We start from the raw sequence: 20,071 nt of genomic DNA on the forward strand, positions 1-20,071 counted from the left end.
GAGTGACGGAGGGACTGAGTGCAAATTTGCCTGGGCCAGGGCTGGAGCTGACCTTGGTTCTAATGCTCACCTTGTGGAAAGAAGAAAGCTGGGAGCCAGTATCTTGAAGGAAACCCTTCAAAGAAATTGTTCTCTGAATCCTCAGGGTGTTTGCATTTTTGGCTAGATGATGGAATAGACTGCTTCCAAACTGTGACAAATCTCATATACCTAGTGGAAGGCAGACCACAGGTTGGGGGTTAAGGGCATAATAATTGCACACCTTTGGGTGATGTGGGCCATTTCCTCCAGTCCCTCCCCTCCCAGGGCACTTCTTTTACTTTTCATTTCAATTCCCCCAATGCAGGACTTTTATCAGGCCCTTGAATGGAAGCCAGCTATGAGTTTAAGCTCATGAGGGAAAAGGGGGACCACAAAGGCTGGAAGGTAACAGATTTGGGTAACAAGAGATGTCATTATTATAGTGGGAATCCTGCCTGCGCCTCGCAGAATCTTGTCCATTGTTTTTGAGGCACAGACTTCTCCCAAAGGATATAAAGAAATGTGGGTCAGATGTCTGCAGTGCTGTTGCTACACTTATAGTTAAACGGTATAGGAGGTAGCCTGGCACAGACTTTGGAACCAGTTCTGGGTTTGAATCTCAATACTTCCATGTTCTAGTTGTGAAGCCTTGGGCACTTCATGTCCTTGGACTCAGTTTCCTCATCTCTAAAATGGGGATGATGCTAATGATAGCACCTACTTCACATCACAGGGCTGCTGTGAGAACTGAGTGGGCTGCTGTGAGTAAAGCTCCTAGAGAAATGCTCCACATCCTGTGAGGCACTTGCTAGATGTCGCTACTCTAACGCTTCTCCAGCTATTTTTATTATAACTAAAAACACATTTAAAAATTACATGTGGCTGGGCGCGGTGGCTCATGCCTGTAATCCCTGCACTTTGGGAGGCCAAGGCAGATGGATCACTTGAGGTCAGGAGTTCAAAACCAGCCTGGCCAATATGGTGAAACCCCTTCTCTACTAAAAATACAAAAAATGAGCTGGGCATGGTGGCAGGTGCCTGTAATCCCAGCTACTAGGGAGGCTGAGGCAGGAGAATTGCTTGAACCCAGGAGGCAGAGGTTGCAGTGAGCCGAGATCGTGCCACTGCACTCCAGCCTGGGTGATAGAGTGAGACTCTTGTCTCAAAAAAAAAATTACATGTAACAAATTATTTCCTTTCACACTTCACCCTTTGCATTTCTTAGGAAAGAGAAATGTACTATGTTGTAGTTGTAACTGTCTCTTGGAGTGGAGGGAGCTTACTCAGGACTCAACATCTTAGGTCCTCACTTTCTCAGCTCAAACAGAAGATAAGAATCCCTACCTTGCTTAACTCACACATTACTGTGAGAACCCAAGGAGACCAAGCATAGGAAATGATGTCATAAACCTTTGGGCTTTAAGCAAAAATGAGGAAGAAATGCAAAGCAGCTTTTATCCATACCGACGCTGTATTGCAGTATAAGCCACTTTGGCCCAAGTATTGAAGAAATTCAGTCGCTGGATGAGATCATCAATCCAGGAACTCAGTGGCTTACAAGATCTGTAGGCATGTTTCTGTTGGGATTTAAAGACAGTCACATCATTTTTTTTCCTTGTCTTTGGGGTCATTAGGAACATTTCTGCAAACCTTGGTAATAGACTCAATTGCCAGGGAGAAATAACTTGGCAGGAGGATGTCATTTTCCAACTGAAAGCATATAATGAAAAGTCTAAACCTTATTACCAGGGCAAAACAACATTATCTTAACAGTGCTTTGGATAAAATGCTTGGACGCTTCCATCCTGGCTGGAGGCTTTTATCACTCTTCTCAAATCATTTCCTCACTTCCTTTCCTCCTCTCTGGGGAGATTACCTTCACATGCTATTAGGTGTGAGCAATTTCAGCTTCCTGACCTTCCCCTATACAAAGTTCTATAAATCCCACCCACTGTCTACTCCCTTACCTACCTTTGCCTTCCAGTTCTGAGCCCAGCTGCCCCTGCCCCTGCCCCTTGTGGATTCAGCTTTCCATTCTCCAGCCCTGTTTATTAACGCTCCCTTCCATCTTAACTACACAAACCACCCAACACTCAATCCTACCTGTTTGTTGCAAGTGGGGAGGAGGAGACCCTTGCAGCCCTCTAGCCCCTTTCTCCTTTTGTTTACTGTCCCCTCTTCTGGAGTCTTCATTAGAAATCACAAGCGACCTTCTATTTTCCATATTCAAGCCTCACCCCCTGCACCTGTATCCTCTTCAGCTTTTGATGGAGCTCATTGCTTCCTCCTGCTTTCTCCCCTAGGCTTCTGTGATCCATCCTGGTTTTCTCTTGAATTCTCCATCCTGGCTTTCTCTTGAATTCTCCAACTACTTCTTTTTAGGTCTCATTCATTGGCACCTCTTCTTCCCTCCCTCGAGGCTGGTGTTGCCTGGAATCCCTTCAGCCCTCTTCTCTTGCTACTTTATATTCCTTCTCCCAGATTTAATCCATGGCTCTGTCTAGGCTGATGACACCAAGCGCTTGCTTTGCAGCCCGTGCTCATGTCCCATTGCTTTTCTTATTTATTTATTTATTTATTATTATACTTTAAATTCTAGGGTACATGTGCACAACGTGCATATTTGTTACATATGCATACATGTGCAATGTTGGTGAGCTGCACCCGTTAACTCATCATTTACATTATGTATATCTCCTAATGTTATCCCTCCCATCTCCCCACCGCCCACGACAGGCCCCGGTGTGTGATGTTCCCCACCCTGTGTCCAAGTGTTCTCATTGTTCAGTTCCCACCTGTGAGTGAGAACATGCAGTGTTTGATTTTCTGTCCTTGCAATAGTTTGCTCAGAATGATGGTTTCCAGCTTCATCCATGTCCCTACAAAGGACATGAACTCATCCTTTTTTATGGTTGCATAGTATTCCATGGTGTATATGTGCCACATTTTCTTAATCCAGTCTATCATTGATGGACATTTGGGTTGGTTCCAAGTCTTTGCTATTGTGAATAGTGCTGCAATAAACATACGTGTGCATGTGTCTTTATATTATAGCAGCATGCTTTATAATCCTTTGGATATATGCCCAGTAATGGGATGGCTGGGTCAAATGGAATTTCTAGTTCTAGATACCTGAGGAATTGCCACACTGTCTTCCATAATGGTTGAACTAGTTTACAGTCCCACCAACAGTGTAAAAGTGTTTCTATTTCTCCACATCCTCTCCAGCACCTGTTGTTTCCTGACTTTTTAATGATCGCCATTCTAACTGGCATGAGATGGTATCTCATTGTGGTTTTGATTTGCATTTCTCTGATGGCCAGTGATGATGAGCATTTTTTCATGTGTCTGTTGGCTGCATAAATGTCTTCTTTTGAGAAGTGTCTGTTCATATCCTTTGCCCACTTTTTAATAGGGTTGTTTGATTTTTTCTTGTAAATTTGTTTACATTCTTTGTAGATTCTGGATATTAGACCTTTGTCAGATGGGTAGATTGTAAAAATTTTCTCCCATTCTGTAGGTTGCCTGTTCGCTCTGATGGTAATTTCTTTTGCTGTGCAGAAGCTCTTTCGTTTAATTAGATCCCATTTGTCAATTTTGGCTTTTGTTGCCATCACTTTTGGTGTTTTAGTCATGAAGTCCTTGTCCATGCCTATGTCCTGAATGGTATTGCCTAGGTTTTCTTCTAGGGTTTTCATGGTTTTAGGTCTAACATTTAAGTCTTTAATCCATCTTGAATTAGTTTTTATATAAGGTGTAAGGAAGGGATCCAGTTTCAGCTTTCTACATATAGCTAGCCAGTTTTCCCAGCACCATTTATTAAATAGGGAATCCTTTCCCCATTTCTTGTTTTTGTCAGGTTTCTCAAAGATCAGATGGTTGTAGATATGTGGCATTATTTTCTGAGGGCTCTGTTCTGTTCCATTGGTCTATATCTCTGTTTTGGTACCAGTACCACGCTGTTTTGGTTACTGTAGCCTTGTAGTATAGTTTGAAGTCAGGTAGCGTGATGCCTCCAGCTTTGTTCTTTTGGCTTAGGATTGTCTTGGCAATGTGGGCTCTTTTTTGGTTCCATTTGAACTTTAAAGTAGTTTTTTCTAATTCTGTGAAGAAAGTCATTGGTAGCTTGATGGGGATGGTATTGAATCTATAAATTACCTTGGGCAGTATGGCCATTTTCACAATATTGATTCTTCCTATCCATGAGCATGGAATGTTCTTGCATTTTTTTGTGTCCTCTTTTATGTTGTTAAGCAGTGGTTTGTAGTTCTCCTTGAAGAGGTCCTTCACATCCCTTGTAAGATGGATTCCTAAGTATTTTATTCTGTTTGAAGCAATTGTGAATGGGAGTTCACTCATGATTTGGCTGTTTGTCTGTTATTGGTGTATAGGAATGCTTGTGATTTTTGCACATTGATTTGGTATCCTGAGACTTTGCTGAAGTTGCTTATCAGCTTAAGGAGATTTTGGGCTGAGACAATGGGGTTTTCTAAATATACAATCATGTCATCTGCAAACAGGGACAATTTGACTTCCTCTTTTCCTAATTGAATACCCTTTATTTCTTTCCCCTGCCTGATTGCCCTGGCCAGAACTTCCAACACTATGTTGAATAGGAATGGTTAGAGAGGGCATCCCTGTCTTGTGCCAGTTTTGTAAGGGAATGCTTCCAGTTTCTGCCCATTCAGTATGCTATTGGTTGTGGGTTTGTCATAAATAGCTCTTATTATTTTGAGATACGTCCCATCAATACCTAGTTTATTGAGATTTTTTAGCATAAAGGGTTGTTGAATTTTGTCGAAGGACTTTTCTGCATCTATTGAGATAATCATGTGGTTTTTGTCTTTGGTTCTGTTTACATGATGGATTATGTTTATTGATTTGTGTATGTTGAACCAGCCTTGCATCCCAGGGATGAAGCCAACTTGATCATAGTGGATAACCTTTTTGATGTGCTGCTGGATTCGGTTTGCCAGTATTTTATTGAGGATTTTTGCATCTATGTTCATCAGGGATATTGGTCTAAAATTCTCTTTTTTTGTTGTGTCTCTGCCAGGCTTTGGTATCAGGATGATGCTGGCCTCATAAAATGAATTAGGGAGGATTCCCTCTTTTTCTATTGATTGGAATAGTTTCAGAAGGAATGGTACCAGCTCCTCTTTGTACCTCTGGTAGAATTCGGCTGTGAATCTGTCTGGTCCTGGACTTTTTTTGGTTGGTAGGCTATTAATTATTGCCTCAATTTCAGAACCTGTTATTGGTCTATTCAGGGATTCAACTTCTTCCTGGTTTAGTCTTGGGAGGGTGTATCTGTCCAGGAATTTATCCATTTCTTCTAGATTTTTTAGTGTATTTGCATGGAGGTGTTTATGGTATTCTCTGATGGTAGTTTGTATTTCTGTGGGATCGGTGGTCATATCCCTTTATCATTTTTTATTGCATCTATTTGATTCTTCTCTCTTTTCTTTTTTATTAGTCTTGCTAGCAGTCTATCAATTTTGTTGATCTTTTCAAAAAACCAGCTCCTGGATTCATTGATTTTTTGAACTTTTTTTGTGTCTCTATCTCCTTCAGTTCTGCTCTGATCTTAGTTCCCACACAATAATAATGGGAGACTTTAACACCCCACTGTCTACATTAGACAGATCAACAAGTCAGAAAGTTAACACGGATATCCAGGAATTGAACTCAGCTCTGCACCAAGCGGACCTAATAGACATCTACAGAACTCCCCACCACAAATCAACAGAATATACATTCTTCTCAGCACCACATCGCACTTATTCCAAAATTGACCACATAGTTGGAAGTAAAGCACTCCTCAGCAAAAGTAAAAGAACAGAAATTGTAACAAACTGTTTCTCAGACCACAGTGCAATCAAACTAGAGCTCAGGATTAAGAAACTCACTAAAACCGCTCAACCACATGGAAACTGAACAACCTGCTCCTGAATGACTACTGGGTACATAACGAAATGAAGGCAGAAATAAAGATATTCTTTGAAACCAATGAAAACAAAGACACAACATACCAGAATCTCTGGGACAAATTTAAAGCAGTGTGTAGGGGAAATTTATACCACTAAATGCCCACAAGAGAAAGCAGGAAAGATCTAAATTTGACACTCTAACATCACAATTAAAAGAACTAGAGAAGCAAGAGCAATCACATTCAAAAGCTAGCAGAAGGCAAGAAATAACTAAGATCGGTCCCATTGCCTTTCAATAGCTCCACTTTAGAGCCCCTCTAGCTCCTCACACTTTCCATGTCCAAAACAGGATGTCTTCATCTGTTTCTCACACAGCACGTCTTTCTGCTCACCTTGTCTCTGAATGCACTGGTTCCTACCCATTTGTCCAAGCCAGACATTTCTACCTGACTCATCTCACCTCTTGTCACTCTGTCAAGTGAGCAACGGTCTCAGCCACATGTAACTGTACTTAGAGTGTACCAACTCAGCCATGTTCTTTCAGCCTAACTTTGCACTTGTAGAGTCCTAGCTGTTTCACCACAGGGCTTGCTAAGAATGTAATAAGGCCTCTCTGCTTTTTAGTTTCCATATCTGTAAAATAAGGTCATTGGAGTGGGGGTTTCCTAAGATCCTTTCAAGCTCTGAAGTCCTATGATTCTGGATGTGTCTCCACATCTCAATTTTTCATCACAGCTTGTATTCAATTTTAAGGAATTATAATTGTTATTATTTCCTCTCATCTGTCTTCATGTTTTCTACATAGGTTTAAAAAATCACTTCATTGAGATATAACTCATATGCCATACAACTTACTTATTTAAAGTGTACAAATTAATGGTTTTTTGTGTAATCACTGAGTTGTGCAACTACCACTGTAGTCAATTGTAGAATGTTTTCATGAGTCCAAAAGAAAACCCTCTCAGCATCCATTCTCCAATTCTCTGTCACCCACAAACTGAGGCAACCAATAATCTATTTTCTGTCACTATGGATTTGTCTATTCTGGACATTTCCTGTAAATGAAATCATACAATATACGGTCTTTTGTGATGGCCTTCCTACACTTAGCACAGAAGAACTACTGTTTTCAAGGTTTATCCATGTGGTAGCCCGTATCAGTACTTCATTCATTTTGCTGGCTGAATAATATTTCATTACAGGGACATACCATATTTTATCCATTAATCAGTCAATGGACATTTGAGTTGTTTTCACCTTTTGAGTATTATAAATAGTGCTGCCATGAACATTCATGTGCAAGTTTTTGTGTGGACTTTTTTTTTTTTTTTTTTTTTTGAGATGGAGTCTCCCTCTGTTGCCCAGGCTGGAGTGCAATGGCATGATCTTGGTTCACTGCAACCTCTGCCTTCTGGGTTCAAGCAATTCTCCTCCCTTAGCCTCACAAGTAGCTGGGATTACAGGCACCCACCACCATGCCTGGCCATTTTATTATTATTATTATTTTTAGTAGAGACAGGGTTTCACCATGTTGGCCAGGCTAGTCTCAAACTCCTGACCTCAGGTGATCCGCCACCTTGGCCTCCCAAAGTGCTGGGATTACAAGCATGAGGCCCCGTGCCCGGCCTGGATTTATGCTTTAATTTCTCTTGGATATATTCTTAGGAGTGAAATTGCTGGGTCAAATGTAAATCTGTTTAACTTTTTGAGGAACTACTGGACTATTTCCAAAGTAGCTGCACCATTTTTCATTCCCATGAGTGGTGCATGAGGGTTCCAATTTCTCCCAATGCTTGTTTTTATGTATTTTTAATTCTCTCCGTCTTAGTAGGAGTGAAGTTGTATCTCATTGTGGTTTTGATTTGCATTTCCCCCAAAGCAAATGCTGTTGAACATCTTTTCACGTGTCTACACAGGTTTTCAATCTGGTATAGGATTCAGGGCTCTGGAAAAGGCCAGTGCTAATCCTAAGGGGAGAAGTTCATTTCTGGAGAAACAGTGTTTGTGTCCAACATCAAGCTTGTTAATTTCCTACTCTGTGCTGCCAGATCTTCTATGGCTTATTTTATTCCTGGTCTAATACATTTTGTGTTTTTACAATTTGGTCTTCTGTTTAAGACCATGACCCAGTAATTTCTTCATCATCTTGTTTAGCTTTGTTTTTATTTTAAAAGCAATTAAACTCAACACTTATAGTAATACCAAGAGTGCACCTACTTTGACATGAACTGCCATGATACATAGTTCACACACACAGATAGTGAGAACTAAGTGATGGTGCCGCCTGGCTAACAGTGACCATTAAGAGGCATTCCAACTTCAGAGATGTGAAAATATGAAAAAGTACGTCAGCATCTTTTAAGAGTTACATATTTCATCACACAGATGCACCATTTAACTTCACCATTCCCTTGAACTTGGACATTTATTTCAAGCAAGCAAGAAAATAGGAAATAATAATAATTTCTTACCTGCCACAATGTAGGCACTCTCATATTAAGAAAAGAGTTAAATATTTCCTCCAATTCTTGGGTGAGGATGATCTCTCCTTTTATAGCAAGTTGAAGATCTTTTAAGGATTTATGTATAACAAATAATAACTTATCAAATCGTTTAATTTCTTGCTTCAAAAAGGTTAGCAAGACACAATGGATAAGGGGGTCGTGATCTGGATTTTAAAAAGAGATAAAATTTTTATATTTTACAGATTAAAAAGAGGCTTTACATGGAGGGACTTAGGCTTTGAAAGATAAGGGAATTTTGTGTGTCTTGACCAGGGATTGATAAACATTTTCTGTAGAAGGTCAGATAGCAAACATTTTAGGGTATGGGGACCACACCACCTCTGTGAAAGCTACTCAGCTCTCCCCTTGTAGTGTGGGTGCGGCCACACTATGTACTGGTATAGCCACACTATCTACTATGTGTGGATGCATAGACAATATGTCACGAGTAAGTGTGGCTGTGTTCCAATAAAGCTTTACTTATGGCACTCAAATTGGAATTTCATATAACATTTATGTGTCACAAACTATATTCCTTCTTTTGATTTTTTTCAACCATTAAAAAATGCAAAAGCCATTTTAGTTCACAGGCTGTACAAAAACAAATGGGCTGGATTTGGCCTGCGGGCCCTAATTTGCTGACCTTTGATTGAGACTCAACAATGACACTGTTTTGATAGACTATTGCTCAATATTTGATTCCCAAATAAACTTCTGCAAAGGGATAAAATATGAGTATTAAAATTTAACTGGGAAAATTATCATAGTCCAGCAATTTAGCCGCTTAGAGCTGGGTTTGGAGCCATCTCTGGGCAATCAGGCTTCCTCTGTCTTCCTGGGCCTGCCCTGATTCCCCTTAGCTTCTTGGAGTCAAGTGGTCTCAGCAGAAGGTCCATCTAAACTTCCGCTGTTCCAGAAGGCAGAGAGGCAGAGAACAGGCACCTAGGAACTCTTGAGAATCTCCAAAGCAGAGTTGCTGCTTTATGGTTTGCTACACTTGTTATTTCTTCACTTTTGATTTCAGTGCCACATGCTACCCACCCCCAAACTAAAGCGTGCTTTAGTTTGTGCTCTTCTGTGCTCTCTGTCTTTCAACTTGGAGAGAGGAGGCAGAGACTGAGTTTTCCATCTTATCTCAGTCTTTTCACTTCTACAGAATTTTTGTCCTATCTTTACCTTACTCCTGATGCCAGAGTCCTTTCTTGAGGAGAGTGAGGTAAGGGGAAAAAGCTCCTGTCCCATGCTCACCTTTGAGATTTTTAGAAAGAGACTCCCAAATGGAGCTTGACATCATGCTCTTCAATGTGCTTGGAGTTCCAATAGCACTTTCTTCTTTCTCCACTGTCAGTGGCAGCCGCTTTAGCAAGTCGGATAGAATTTCCATCACCAGTTCATCCCTACTCTGCTCAGGTCTGCAAAAAAAAACCAAGAGAAGAATGAGACACAGAACAGGAAGGGGGGAGATGGGGAGATGGGGAGAGATTTGTTAAAGGATTCAAGATTACTGGTAGACAGGAGGAATATGTTTAGTGTTCTATACCACTGTAGGATGAGTATAGTTAACAAAAATAGATTATATATCTTCAAATAGCTAGAAGAGAGGATACTGAAAGTTCCCAACACAAAGGATAAATGTTTGAGATGATGGACCTATGAATTGCCCTGATCTGATCACTATACATTGTATGTATTGAAACATTACTATGTACCCCAGAAATATGTACAATTATTATGTCAATTAAAAAAATAAAAATTGGCTGGGCACAGTGGCTCATGCCTGTAATCCCTGCACTTTGGGAGGCCGAGGCAGGCAGATCACTTGAGGTCAGGAGTTTGAGACCAGCCTGGCCAACAAGGTTAAACCCCGTCTCTACTAAAGATACAAAAGTTAGCCAGGCGTGGTGGGCGCCTGTAGTCTGAGCTACTCAGGAGGCTGAGGCATGAGAATCACTTGAACCCGGGAGGCAGAGGTTGCAGTGAGCCAAGATCGTGCCACTGCACTCCAGCCTGGGTGACAGAGCGAGACTCTATCTCAAAAAAAAAAAAATTAAAAAAAGAAAAGGAAAGGAAAATAAAATAAAAGAAATCAAGAGAAAAACAAGCTACAGATCTATCTAATGTTAGAGGGCCCTCTGCTTAAGTTCCATCTGAAGATAAACGTATCTTCACAGAACCACAAAATTATGCTATGGATGATCTTACAGAGACCATGGAATTCATTCCATTTTATTTTATTTATTTTTTATTTTTATTTTTTTCTTTTTATTTTTTTCATTCCATTTTATAGATGAGAAACTGTCCAATGTACTTTAGACATTTGCAAGGAAATATGTATTATAAAAGCTTTTTTAGGATTTCTTTGTAAAATAATCATCTGCATGCATCTGCAAGACAATAAAAAAGAGGAGGCAACTAAACAGAGCATGAGGAAGCAGCCGCATGGAACATTCCACTGCTTGCCTCATTCCTGTGTTGACACGAAGGGCTTCTTAATCACACACTCCGCGGGTGGTGACGGGAGGAGTGTGTGTCCAGGCCTAGGTGAGGCTGCGATACTATGCAAAACCACTAAACACTAGAGCTGGAAGAGCTCTTTGGAATCCTTTTAAAGATGATGAAACCAGGGCCCCGGGAGGTGGGAGGACCTCCTTAGACAGTTAGTGGATGAGTAGGAAATGGGGCACATCTCTTTTGAGTTCTGTTGCTCTAATTTACTAGTAGGGACTGATTTTTCTTTTTCTTTTCTTTTTTTTTTTTTTGGGATGGAGTTTTGCTCTGTCGCCCCAGCTGGAGTGCAGTGTTACGATCTCGGCTCACTGCAACCTCCCCCTCCCGGGTTCAAGCAATTCTCTGCCTCAGCCTCCCGAGTAGCTGGGATTACAGGTGCTCACCACCATGCTGGCTAATTTTTTGTATTTTTAGTAGAGACGGGGTTTCACCATCTTGGCCAGGCTGATCTTGAACTCCTGACCTCGTGACCCACCTGCCTCGGCCTCCCAAAGTGCTGGGATTACAGGCGTGAGCCCACCGCGCCCAGCCAGGACTGATTTTTCAACAAACACTCCAGGTTTCACAGTCAAATGAATATTATCCTTCAAGGTAAGCAATAACCTTAAAGCTGCCAAGAAGTATTTAGTCCAACAGTGCTGCTTCCGAACCAGTTTACAGATCACCTGAGGTCACATGGCTCCTTACTTTGTCATCACACTGTTTTGACTTTAAAGTTGATTTTCTCCATAGAATTCAACCCAGGTAGCTTCAAATAATTCAAAAGGTCAAAGGTGTCAAAAATCAAACTTACCTTCAGAGGGCAAAGATTTGCTACCACTAAGGAAATTACATTGAATATGATAGATGTTTGGATTAAGTCCCACAGACAAGTCTCTAATAAGCAAAGGCAGCAAGACTGGGATAATTACAGCCTCTCAAAGTGACCAAAGGGACATTAATAAACATATCTAGTATGTTTATTAAAAGCATTTCCTTATAATATGTTGGTATCTTAAATATTTGTAATGTTTAAGAGAATTGGGCCTCGTAATACCTTGTGTTAGATTGGGGTCAGTCTTGTGACCCCAATTAAAAGAGATAATTGAGAAACTGATTTATGATTTTAGGTTGAAATCTTGTTAGATTGATATAAAATATTAGGGAACAAGAAAATTTAAGATTCACCATATTTATTTGATTATTAGATTTATAAAAGTTACTCAAAGATTTGAGAAGGTCTGGAAGACAAATTGAAGTACATTAACTTTATAATGAATATTAATATATTTGAAAATGTTTAAGTTTATAAATGGGGTCAAACATTCAAATATCTTTTAAAAGTGTTAAAATTTGTTAGACGTACAAATTGAAAAATTAGAACTTAAATACATAAGGAACTTATTGAAGTAGAATTTAGTTTCTTTACCATGTAGACTATGCTTTTCTATATATCTCTTCAAATGAATTTTTTTTTTGAGACAGGGTCTCAGCCTTGCAAATTACTGGGATTACAGGTGCTCACCACTACACTCAGCTAATTTTTGTATTATTTGTAGAGACAGGGTTTCACCATGTTGCTCAGGGTGGTCTCGAACTCCTGAGCTCAAGCAATCCGTCCACCTCAGCCTCCCAAGGTGCTGGGATTACAGGCGTGAGCCGCCAGACCCAGCCTGATAATTTTTGACCAACAATTTTTCCTAGTGAGTTCTTACCCGATCATGAAGTTGGCAGTGGTAGTTTTTGGTTGCATGGCAATCAGATTTTCAATAAACTTTTCGCCCTGGGTCTCCCAGCAGCTCCTGATGACCTCTGGGTGTATTCCTAAGACCTCGGGAGGGTCATCATCAGGTAAGGACTGGATAATGTGTATGTAGTCCTTTATGCTTGCAGATCCTGGAACTGGCTGACATATCTGAAAATTTAACCATTTTGTTAGCTTTTTTCTTCAATCCGGTTACTTCTGAACACTTTGTTGGTTTTTGCCAGAGTAAGATACCTACTTTCAGTAATGCTTGAAGACAATATTTTCCCATGAAATTTTATACCGAAGGCTTTCTTATTTGCATGTGGTATATTCTAGACGCTGTCAAAAGCAACATCTGGGACTACTGTATTGTAATGTGCATATGATATGTATGTATAACTTTCTTTTTGGGAAAAGAGAGAAAGAAAAACAAACACTTTAAAGGTGAGGGTGATTCTGACCACCCATTGATAATGAATGCAATAAGGCTTGAACAATCATTTTACTTTAGTAAAACCTACAGAAGGAATGTGAGAATGATCTTAAGAATAATTGACCACTGACCAAGAAGAGAAATGCATTGTTCATAAGGTCAGGAAAGTGGGTGATGGTGGCTTTCTTGATATCATTAAGGAAAATGTTGAAGAATTAATGAAGGTCAGAGGGAAAAATCAAATAACAGTCACTGATAAAAAAAATTACCTGCAGAAGAAGCAAGATTATGACAAAAAACAGGAAGAGCTGGCAAGCTGGAACTGTCATAAAATTCCTAGTGTTTTAAAGCAACTGAACAATTGAAATATAAATTTCAGAATACCCTTCTGTCATCTGATATAATTCTGCCAATGCAATTGTATGCTGTATGTTACAGTATACCTTATTCTCTTAGTGCATACTTAATGTAATACTCTGTACAAAACCATGCACACTGTATTCTCTGGGCAATTTAAAATACCCGAAACTTTTTTTTCTTTTTTGAGATGGAGTCTTGCTCTGTTGCCCAGGCTGGAGTGCACTGGCATGATATCGGTTCACTTCAACCTCTGCTTCCCGGGTTCAAGTGATTCTCATGCCTCAGCCTCCCGTGTAGCTGGGATTACAGGCATGAGCCACCACGCCTGGCTAATTTTTGTATTCTTAGTACAGATAAGGTCTCATCATGTTGGCCAGGCTGGTCTCGAACTCCTGACTTCAAGTGATCTACTCTCCTCGGCCTCCCAAAGTGCTAGGATTATAGGCATGAGCCATGACACTTGGCCAAAGAACCCTAAATTTAACTAAAATGTTATTTGAAACAGTTTTTTTTCCTTCTTTTTCAGACAGGATCTTGCTCTGTTGCCCAGGATGGAATGCAGTGGTGTGATCTCGGCTCACTGAAATCTCCACCTCCTGGGTTCAGGTGATTCTCAGGCCTCAGCCTCTTGAGTAGCTGGGACTACAGGTGCACACCATCACGCCTGGCTAATTTTTGTATTTTTAGTAGAGATGAGGGTTTCACCATGTTGGCCAGGCTGCTCTCAAACTCTTGGCTTCAAGTGGTCCACCTGCCTCGGTTTCCCAAAGTGCTGGGATTACAGGCATGAGCCACCACACTCGGCCTTAAGACAGTTTTTTTTTTTTTTGATGGAAATCTTAAAAAAAAAAAAAAGCCCTCATAGCTTTTTCTGCCTTAGCAAATAGTACATAAAGGATATAATTTAATGCCTTCTTATTGACTCAGGGTCATCAACATAGACCATTGCTATCCATTCTATAGATGCCTTACAAATATAGATGCCCTAAAATGTTTTTACCATTTTATTTATCTATCCATATCCTCAAGACCCCAGACAGACAACCTGGATATGATCTCTCTTTCTCTTGATTATACCAGGCCCACTCCCAGCTCACAATGATCACCCACAGCTGTCGTCTTCCTTTTCATCTTCCATTCACCTCTCTTATCCAAATTCCCACCCATCAAAGTTTATGTCAAGTCCAACCCTCCACAGTCTAAGGTCAGAGGTCTGTAGGATTCTTTCCTCTGCTAGCAGCCACTCAACAGGCACACACAGCTGCTGGTGTCTAACACGGAGTTTTCTGCTCCACAAATGTGAAGGCTTGGATAGAGGATAGAAACTGAGGGGGAGAAGAGGGGATAAAGAACAAGAGATGTGGGATTTCTGAAAACTGATAACAGCATCTATTCCCCATGGTTATTTTGAGCATTAAATGAGAAACATATATCAAGTGACTGGCATGGAATTGTTGATTTATAAATGTTAGCTTCCTTGTGCTTTGCATCTTACACTCTACGTTCTTGGAGGACATGAACGATTTTTAAATCATTCTTTTTGTTTACTGCCCTGCATAATGTTGTATTTAATAGAGTCATGGGTAAATTACTTTTATAATACTGAAAGCTAATAAAACCCTTTAAAAATGAACATCAAAATTTATTTAAATATGTATTTTAAATAATGCAACAATGTTTACTTTAAAATTATTGAGAAATGCAAGAAGACTAATTCTTTTCCTACCCCATCACTGGAGAAACTGAAGTCATCTTTCAGCACTTCAGGATTACAAAATTTGTAGAGTAGGGTCTTCAAGCATCGCTTATCCCAATTATCAATCACCCGGCCACCGTAAATCACTTCTCCAATCAGGTAGCGCAGTGCTTGCCACGAAATGCTGGGCTGTCCTCTCAGGGAATTTTCCAACACCTTAATGGCGACCTTTAGAAAACCCATGAGTCTTTATTATTTCAGTATGTGTTTCCAGCTTACTCACTCTGACTTTTTAACATAAAATCAACTCTCAAACAGCTACATATATTTTCTCTTTAAAAAATATATAGAAATAGGCCAGGCCCAGTGGCTCACGCCTGTAATCCCAGAACTTTGGGAGGCCAAGGCGGGCAGATCATTTGAGGTCAGGAGTTCGAGACCAGCCTGACCGACATAGTGAAACCCCGTCTCTACTAAAAATACAAAAATTAGCCGGGCATGGTGGCATGTGCCCGTAATCTCAGCTATTGGGAGGCTGAGGCAGGAGAATAACTTGAACCCAGGGTGCGGGGATCACAGTGAGCTGAGATCACGCCACTGTACTCCAGCCTGGGTGACAGAGTGAGACTCCGTCTCCAAAAAAAAAAAAATATATATATATATATATATAATATAGACAAATATATATTATATATATTTCATTTGTCTTACTAGAATAGTTTATATTTACTAGAATAGTATATATATATATAGTAAGACACAAATATTGGGACATACACCTTTTTTTTTGAGACAGGGTCTCACTCTGTTGCCCAGGCTGGAGTGCAGTGGCGTGATCTTGGCTCACTGCATCCTTGACCTCTCCAGCTAAGGCGATCCTCTCACCTCAGCTTTTTTCCTCAGCCTCCCTGTCTGGCTAATTTTTGTATTTTTTTGTAGAGTTGGGCTTTCGCCATGTTGCCCAGGCTGGTCTTGAACTCCTGGGCTCAAGCGATCTGCCTGCCTTGGCCTCCCAAAGTGCTGAGATTACAGGCGTGAGGCACCGTGCCTGCCCTGGGACATACACTTTTATCCACTAGTTCTTCTTTTTTGTTATTGTTGAACAGGCACTGAGCTATTTAATTGCTGTTGTTTGAATAGGCAAAGCAGGCACGTGGTACTTAATTCAAAAAGCACAAAAAGATAAACAAGAGAAAGTAAGTTTTCTTCCACTCCCGACTTTAGCCATCAGATCCTCTCCCTTGAGGCCGCCATTGACAGAATTCTTGTGTATCCTTACAGAGACATTCTATTTGCACATAGGTTGACTTCTTTTCTCTCTCCTTCCTTCGCTTCTCCTCTCCCTTCTTTCTATCCTCCCTGTGCTCTTCAACTATTTCTCACCTCCGCCTCCCTCTTCCTATTCCCCTTCCTTCCCTCCCTCCCTTCCTCCCTCCCTTCCTTTCTTGACGGAGTCTTGCTCTGTCGCCCAGCTGGAGTGCAGTGGCGCGATCTCGGCTCACTGCAACCTCCACCTCCCGGATTCAAGTGATTCTCCTGCCTCGGCCTCCCGAGTAGCTGGGACTATAGGCGCCCACCACCACGCTCGGACAGGGTTTCACTGTGTTAACCAGCATGGTCTCGATCTCCTGACCTCGTGATCTGGCAGCCTCGGCCTCCCAAAGTGCTGGGATTACCGGCGTGAGCCACCGCGCCCGGCCCTTCTCTCCCCCTTTCTTTCTGTTTTCCTGTCTTTTTTTTTTTCCCACAAATGCTAGTTTAGCATACACACTGTGCTGCAACTGGACAATACATTTCGGCTATCAAGGTTCAGTGGCTGTAAGAATTCATATTTACACTAACAGTGTGTGAAGGAATTTTTTTGTCACTATTCTGTCATCCCTGCCACTAACAGGAAATGTTGGTTTATTTAATTTTTGCCAGTCTCATGGGCGGCACATTTGCTGTTAGTTTAATTTGTATTTCACCTACTAGTACTGGTTATTTTGAGCATCTTTTCTTATGTCCGTTGGTCATTTAAGTACAATCCTCTATACACCGCCTGTTTTTCCTTTGGCTTGTTGGTCTTTTTCTTGTTAATAGATAAGAGCTCTTTGTATGTCACAGATATTAACTCTCTGTCAGTCATTTGCATTATCCTAAATCTGGCATTTGTCCATCGATTTTATTTTGCCACCATTTGCCATATAAAAGTTTTTTGTAATCAAATATGCCTATCTTTTCTTTCATGGTTCTGGATTTTCAATTCGGGTTACTTGTTCCCAACTCCAAGATTGCACATGTAATCTCCTAGACTTATTTTGGTTATTTGTATTGTTACACATTTAAATTTTATTCCATTCCGGAATTTATTTTTATATAGGATATAAGATAAAGGAACTAGTAATTTTCTTCCAGCTGGATGGCCAGTCGTGCCAGTATCATTTACTTTTTGAAAATCCCTTTTTCCTCAGTTGAAATATTACCTGTGTCAAATATTAAAATCTCATAAAAACTTAGATTTTTCACTCTCAACTATGTCCCACCGATTTATTGTCTACTTCTCTGCCAAACAATATTGATTTTAGTATAGTGGATTTTTACCATGTTTTGATATCTGGTGAAGGAAGACCCTTTCAGGATTTTTCTTTTTTGTACATTTCTAGCTTATTCTTCAGCATCTGTTCTTCCATATGAATTTTATTAATTCCCAAACTTCTCTAATAGGATTTTAATTGGAACTGCATTATATCTGATTATTAATTTTGGAAGAATTGATAGTTATGATATGGGAAGCCTTCCCATAAAGAACATGGATGCATTTATTTAGGGAAGGCAGGATTAAAAAAATGAACTGTGGAATAGGACCTCCACTTATTACCTATGTAACCTGTGCAAGTTTCTTAGGTGTACTGTGCCTCTATTTCCCTATCTGTAAAATGAGGATAATTAGTGTTCTTACCTCATAATGTTGTTGTGGGAATTAAATAATTTAGATAAAGCAATCGAAATATTTTAAGCTCTCAACAAATGTTATGCCTCTTTTCTCCCTAATTTATGCTATTCTTTGTTTAGGACCCATATGTTTCTTGTTAAATTTGTTCCTGAGTATTTAAATTTTTTCATCACTGCTGTGAAAGTACGGTTTTGCCTACTTCCATTCCCAGGTGTTTATTACCAGGGAGCCTTTATTGATCTTTACATCTTTACATTTTTACCCAGTTACTTTACGAAATTCTCTAATTACTAGATTTTGTTTTACTAGTAACTTAGGTTTTCTAGACATACAATTATATAATCAACAAAAAGATAGTTTTTTCTCTTTTTACAATGTTAATATGAATTATTATAATTTTCTTATCTCATTGCATTTACTAGAAATTCTAAGACACTGTTGAATGACAGTGGTGATAATGGGCATCCTTATCTAATTCTTGATTTTATTTGAAACAATTTCAGTGTTTGACTATGTGGAATAATATTCATTGTTATTTTTAGATAGTCTTTTTCATATTTAAGTGGTTCCTTTTAATCCTATTACTTTAGGTTTTTACTAGAAATGGCTCCAAAATTCATAACAAATGCCTCTTCTACATCTATTGAGATGATCATATACATTAGGATTATAAATTTCCAGTTACTGGGTCATTCTTGCATTACTGGAATAAACTCAACTTGGTTACAGTGTATTATTCTTTTGTTTCATTGCTGAGATCGATTTATATTTTATGTAGAATTTTTACATCTCAAGTCCTGAGTAAAATTAATCTATAGTTCTTATGTATATTATTAATATCTTTATCAGGTATTCATATTAAAACTATGCTGGTTTCATAAAATAAACTAGGGAGATTGTGATCTTTTACTAAGGTCTAGAATATATAATATTAATACTATCTGTGTCTTAACATTCAGAGTGAATTAAGCTGTAAAACCATCTCATTCTGGTGTCATTTGCAATGCCTTTTGTGGCAATTGGCCTAACCAAAATTTCCATTTCTCTTCGAGTCAATTTTGATAATTCATATTTTCTAAGAAATCATTGGCTTCATCTAGATTTTCAAATTTTATTTGTCTTATCAAAATCCAATTTTTTATAGCTGTAAGCTTTAAAAAATATATGAAAAGAATTTTAAAAATCCAATTTTAAAATGTATTTTTCCTTTTACTGTTTTTTGTATATTTAATTAATATTAGCTTTTGTATTATTACTCCAGCTAATAAAGAATTCCTTTATTAGCTTTTATTTTCTTTTGTTTTCTAATTTCTTAAGATGGATATTTATTTCCTGTATGTTTTCTTTAATAGTGGAGACATTTAAGGCCATTCTTTTTTTTTCTTAAGTATAGCTTTTGTTCTGTCTTGTAATTTTTGGTATGAAGTAGTCTCATTTCCATTGTGTTTGAGATATTTGTAATTTTATTTATTTTTATTTTTTGAGACAGGGTGTCGCTCTGTCACCCAGGCTGGAGTGCAGTGGCCCAAGCACAGCTTACTGCAGCCTCAACCTCCTGGGGTCAAGTGATCCTCCTGCCTCAGCCTCCCGAGTGGCTGGGAGTACAGGTGTGCCACCTGGCCATATATATATATATATATTTTTTTTTTTTTACTTTTTTTACAGACAGGGATTTCTATATTGCACAGGCTGTGATTTCCCGGTTTTTTTTGTTTTTTGTTTTTGAGACGGAGTTTCATTCTGTCGCCCAGGCTGGAGTGCAGTGCTGCCATCTCAGCTCACCGCAACCTCCACCTCCCAGGTTCAAGTGACTCTCCTGCCTCCTGAGTAGCTGAGATTACAGGCATGTGCCACCACGCCCGGCTAATTTTTGTTTTCAGTAGAGATGGGGTTACTCCATGTTGGTCAGGCTAGTCTCTAACTCCTGACCTTAGGTGATCCAACCGCCTCAGCCTCCC

The 20,071-nt window shown here is 39.6% G+C and overlaps 1 protein-coding gene across 2 annotated transcripts in view; it reads right to left on the minus strand.

The window, feature by feature from the left end:
• The window catches only part of DNAH14 (dynein axonemal heavy chain 14), a 510,612-nt gene that overhangs the window by 23,147 nt on the left and 467,394 nt on the right, over positions 1 to 20,071 (minus strand). For both annotated transcript variants that reach the window (XM_063672417.1, XM_054474368.2), the window contains exons 78-83: positions 15,209 to 15,406; positions 12,658 to 12,857; positions 9,704 to 9,867; positions 8,423 to 8,619; positions 1,486 to 1,598; positions 71 to 210 (exon numbers count right to left, since the gene is read on the minus strand). In XM_063672417.1, the coding sequence (XP_063528487.1) occupies positions 71 to 210; positions 1,486 to 1,598; positions 8,423 to 8,619; positions 9,704 to 9,867; positions 12,658 to 12,857; positions 15,209 to 15,406 (1,012 nt within the window). The remainder of the gene's footprint in view (positions 1 to 70; positions 211 to 1,485; positions 1,599 to 8,422; positions 8,620 to 9,703; positions 9,868 to 12,657; positions 12,858 to 15,208; positions 15,407 to 20,071) is intronic.

This window comes from Pongo pygmaeus, chromosome 1 (genome assembly GCF_028885625.2).
Source record: "Pongo pygmaeus isolate AG05252 chromosome 1, NHGRI_mPonPyg2-v2.0_pri, whole genome shotgun sequence".
Classification (NCBI taxonomy): domain Eukaryota; kingdom Metazoa; phylum Chordata; class Mammalia; order Primates; family Hominidae; genus Pongo; species Pongo pygmaeus.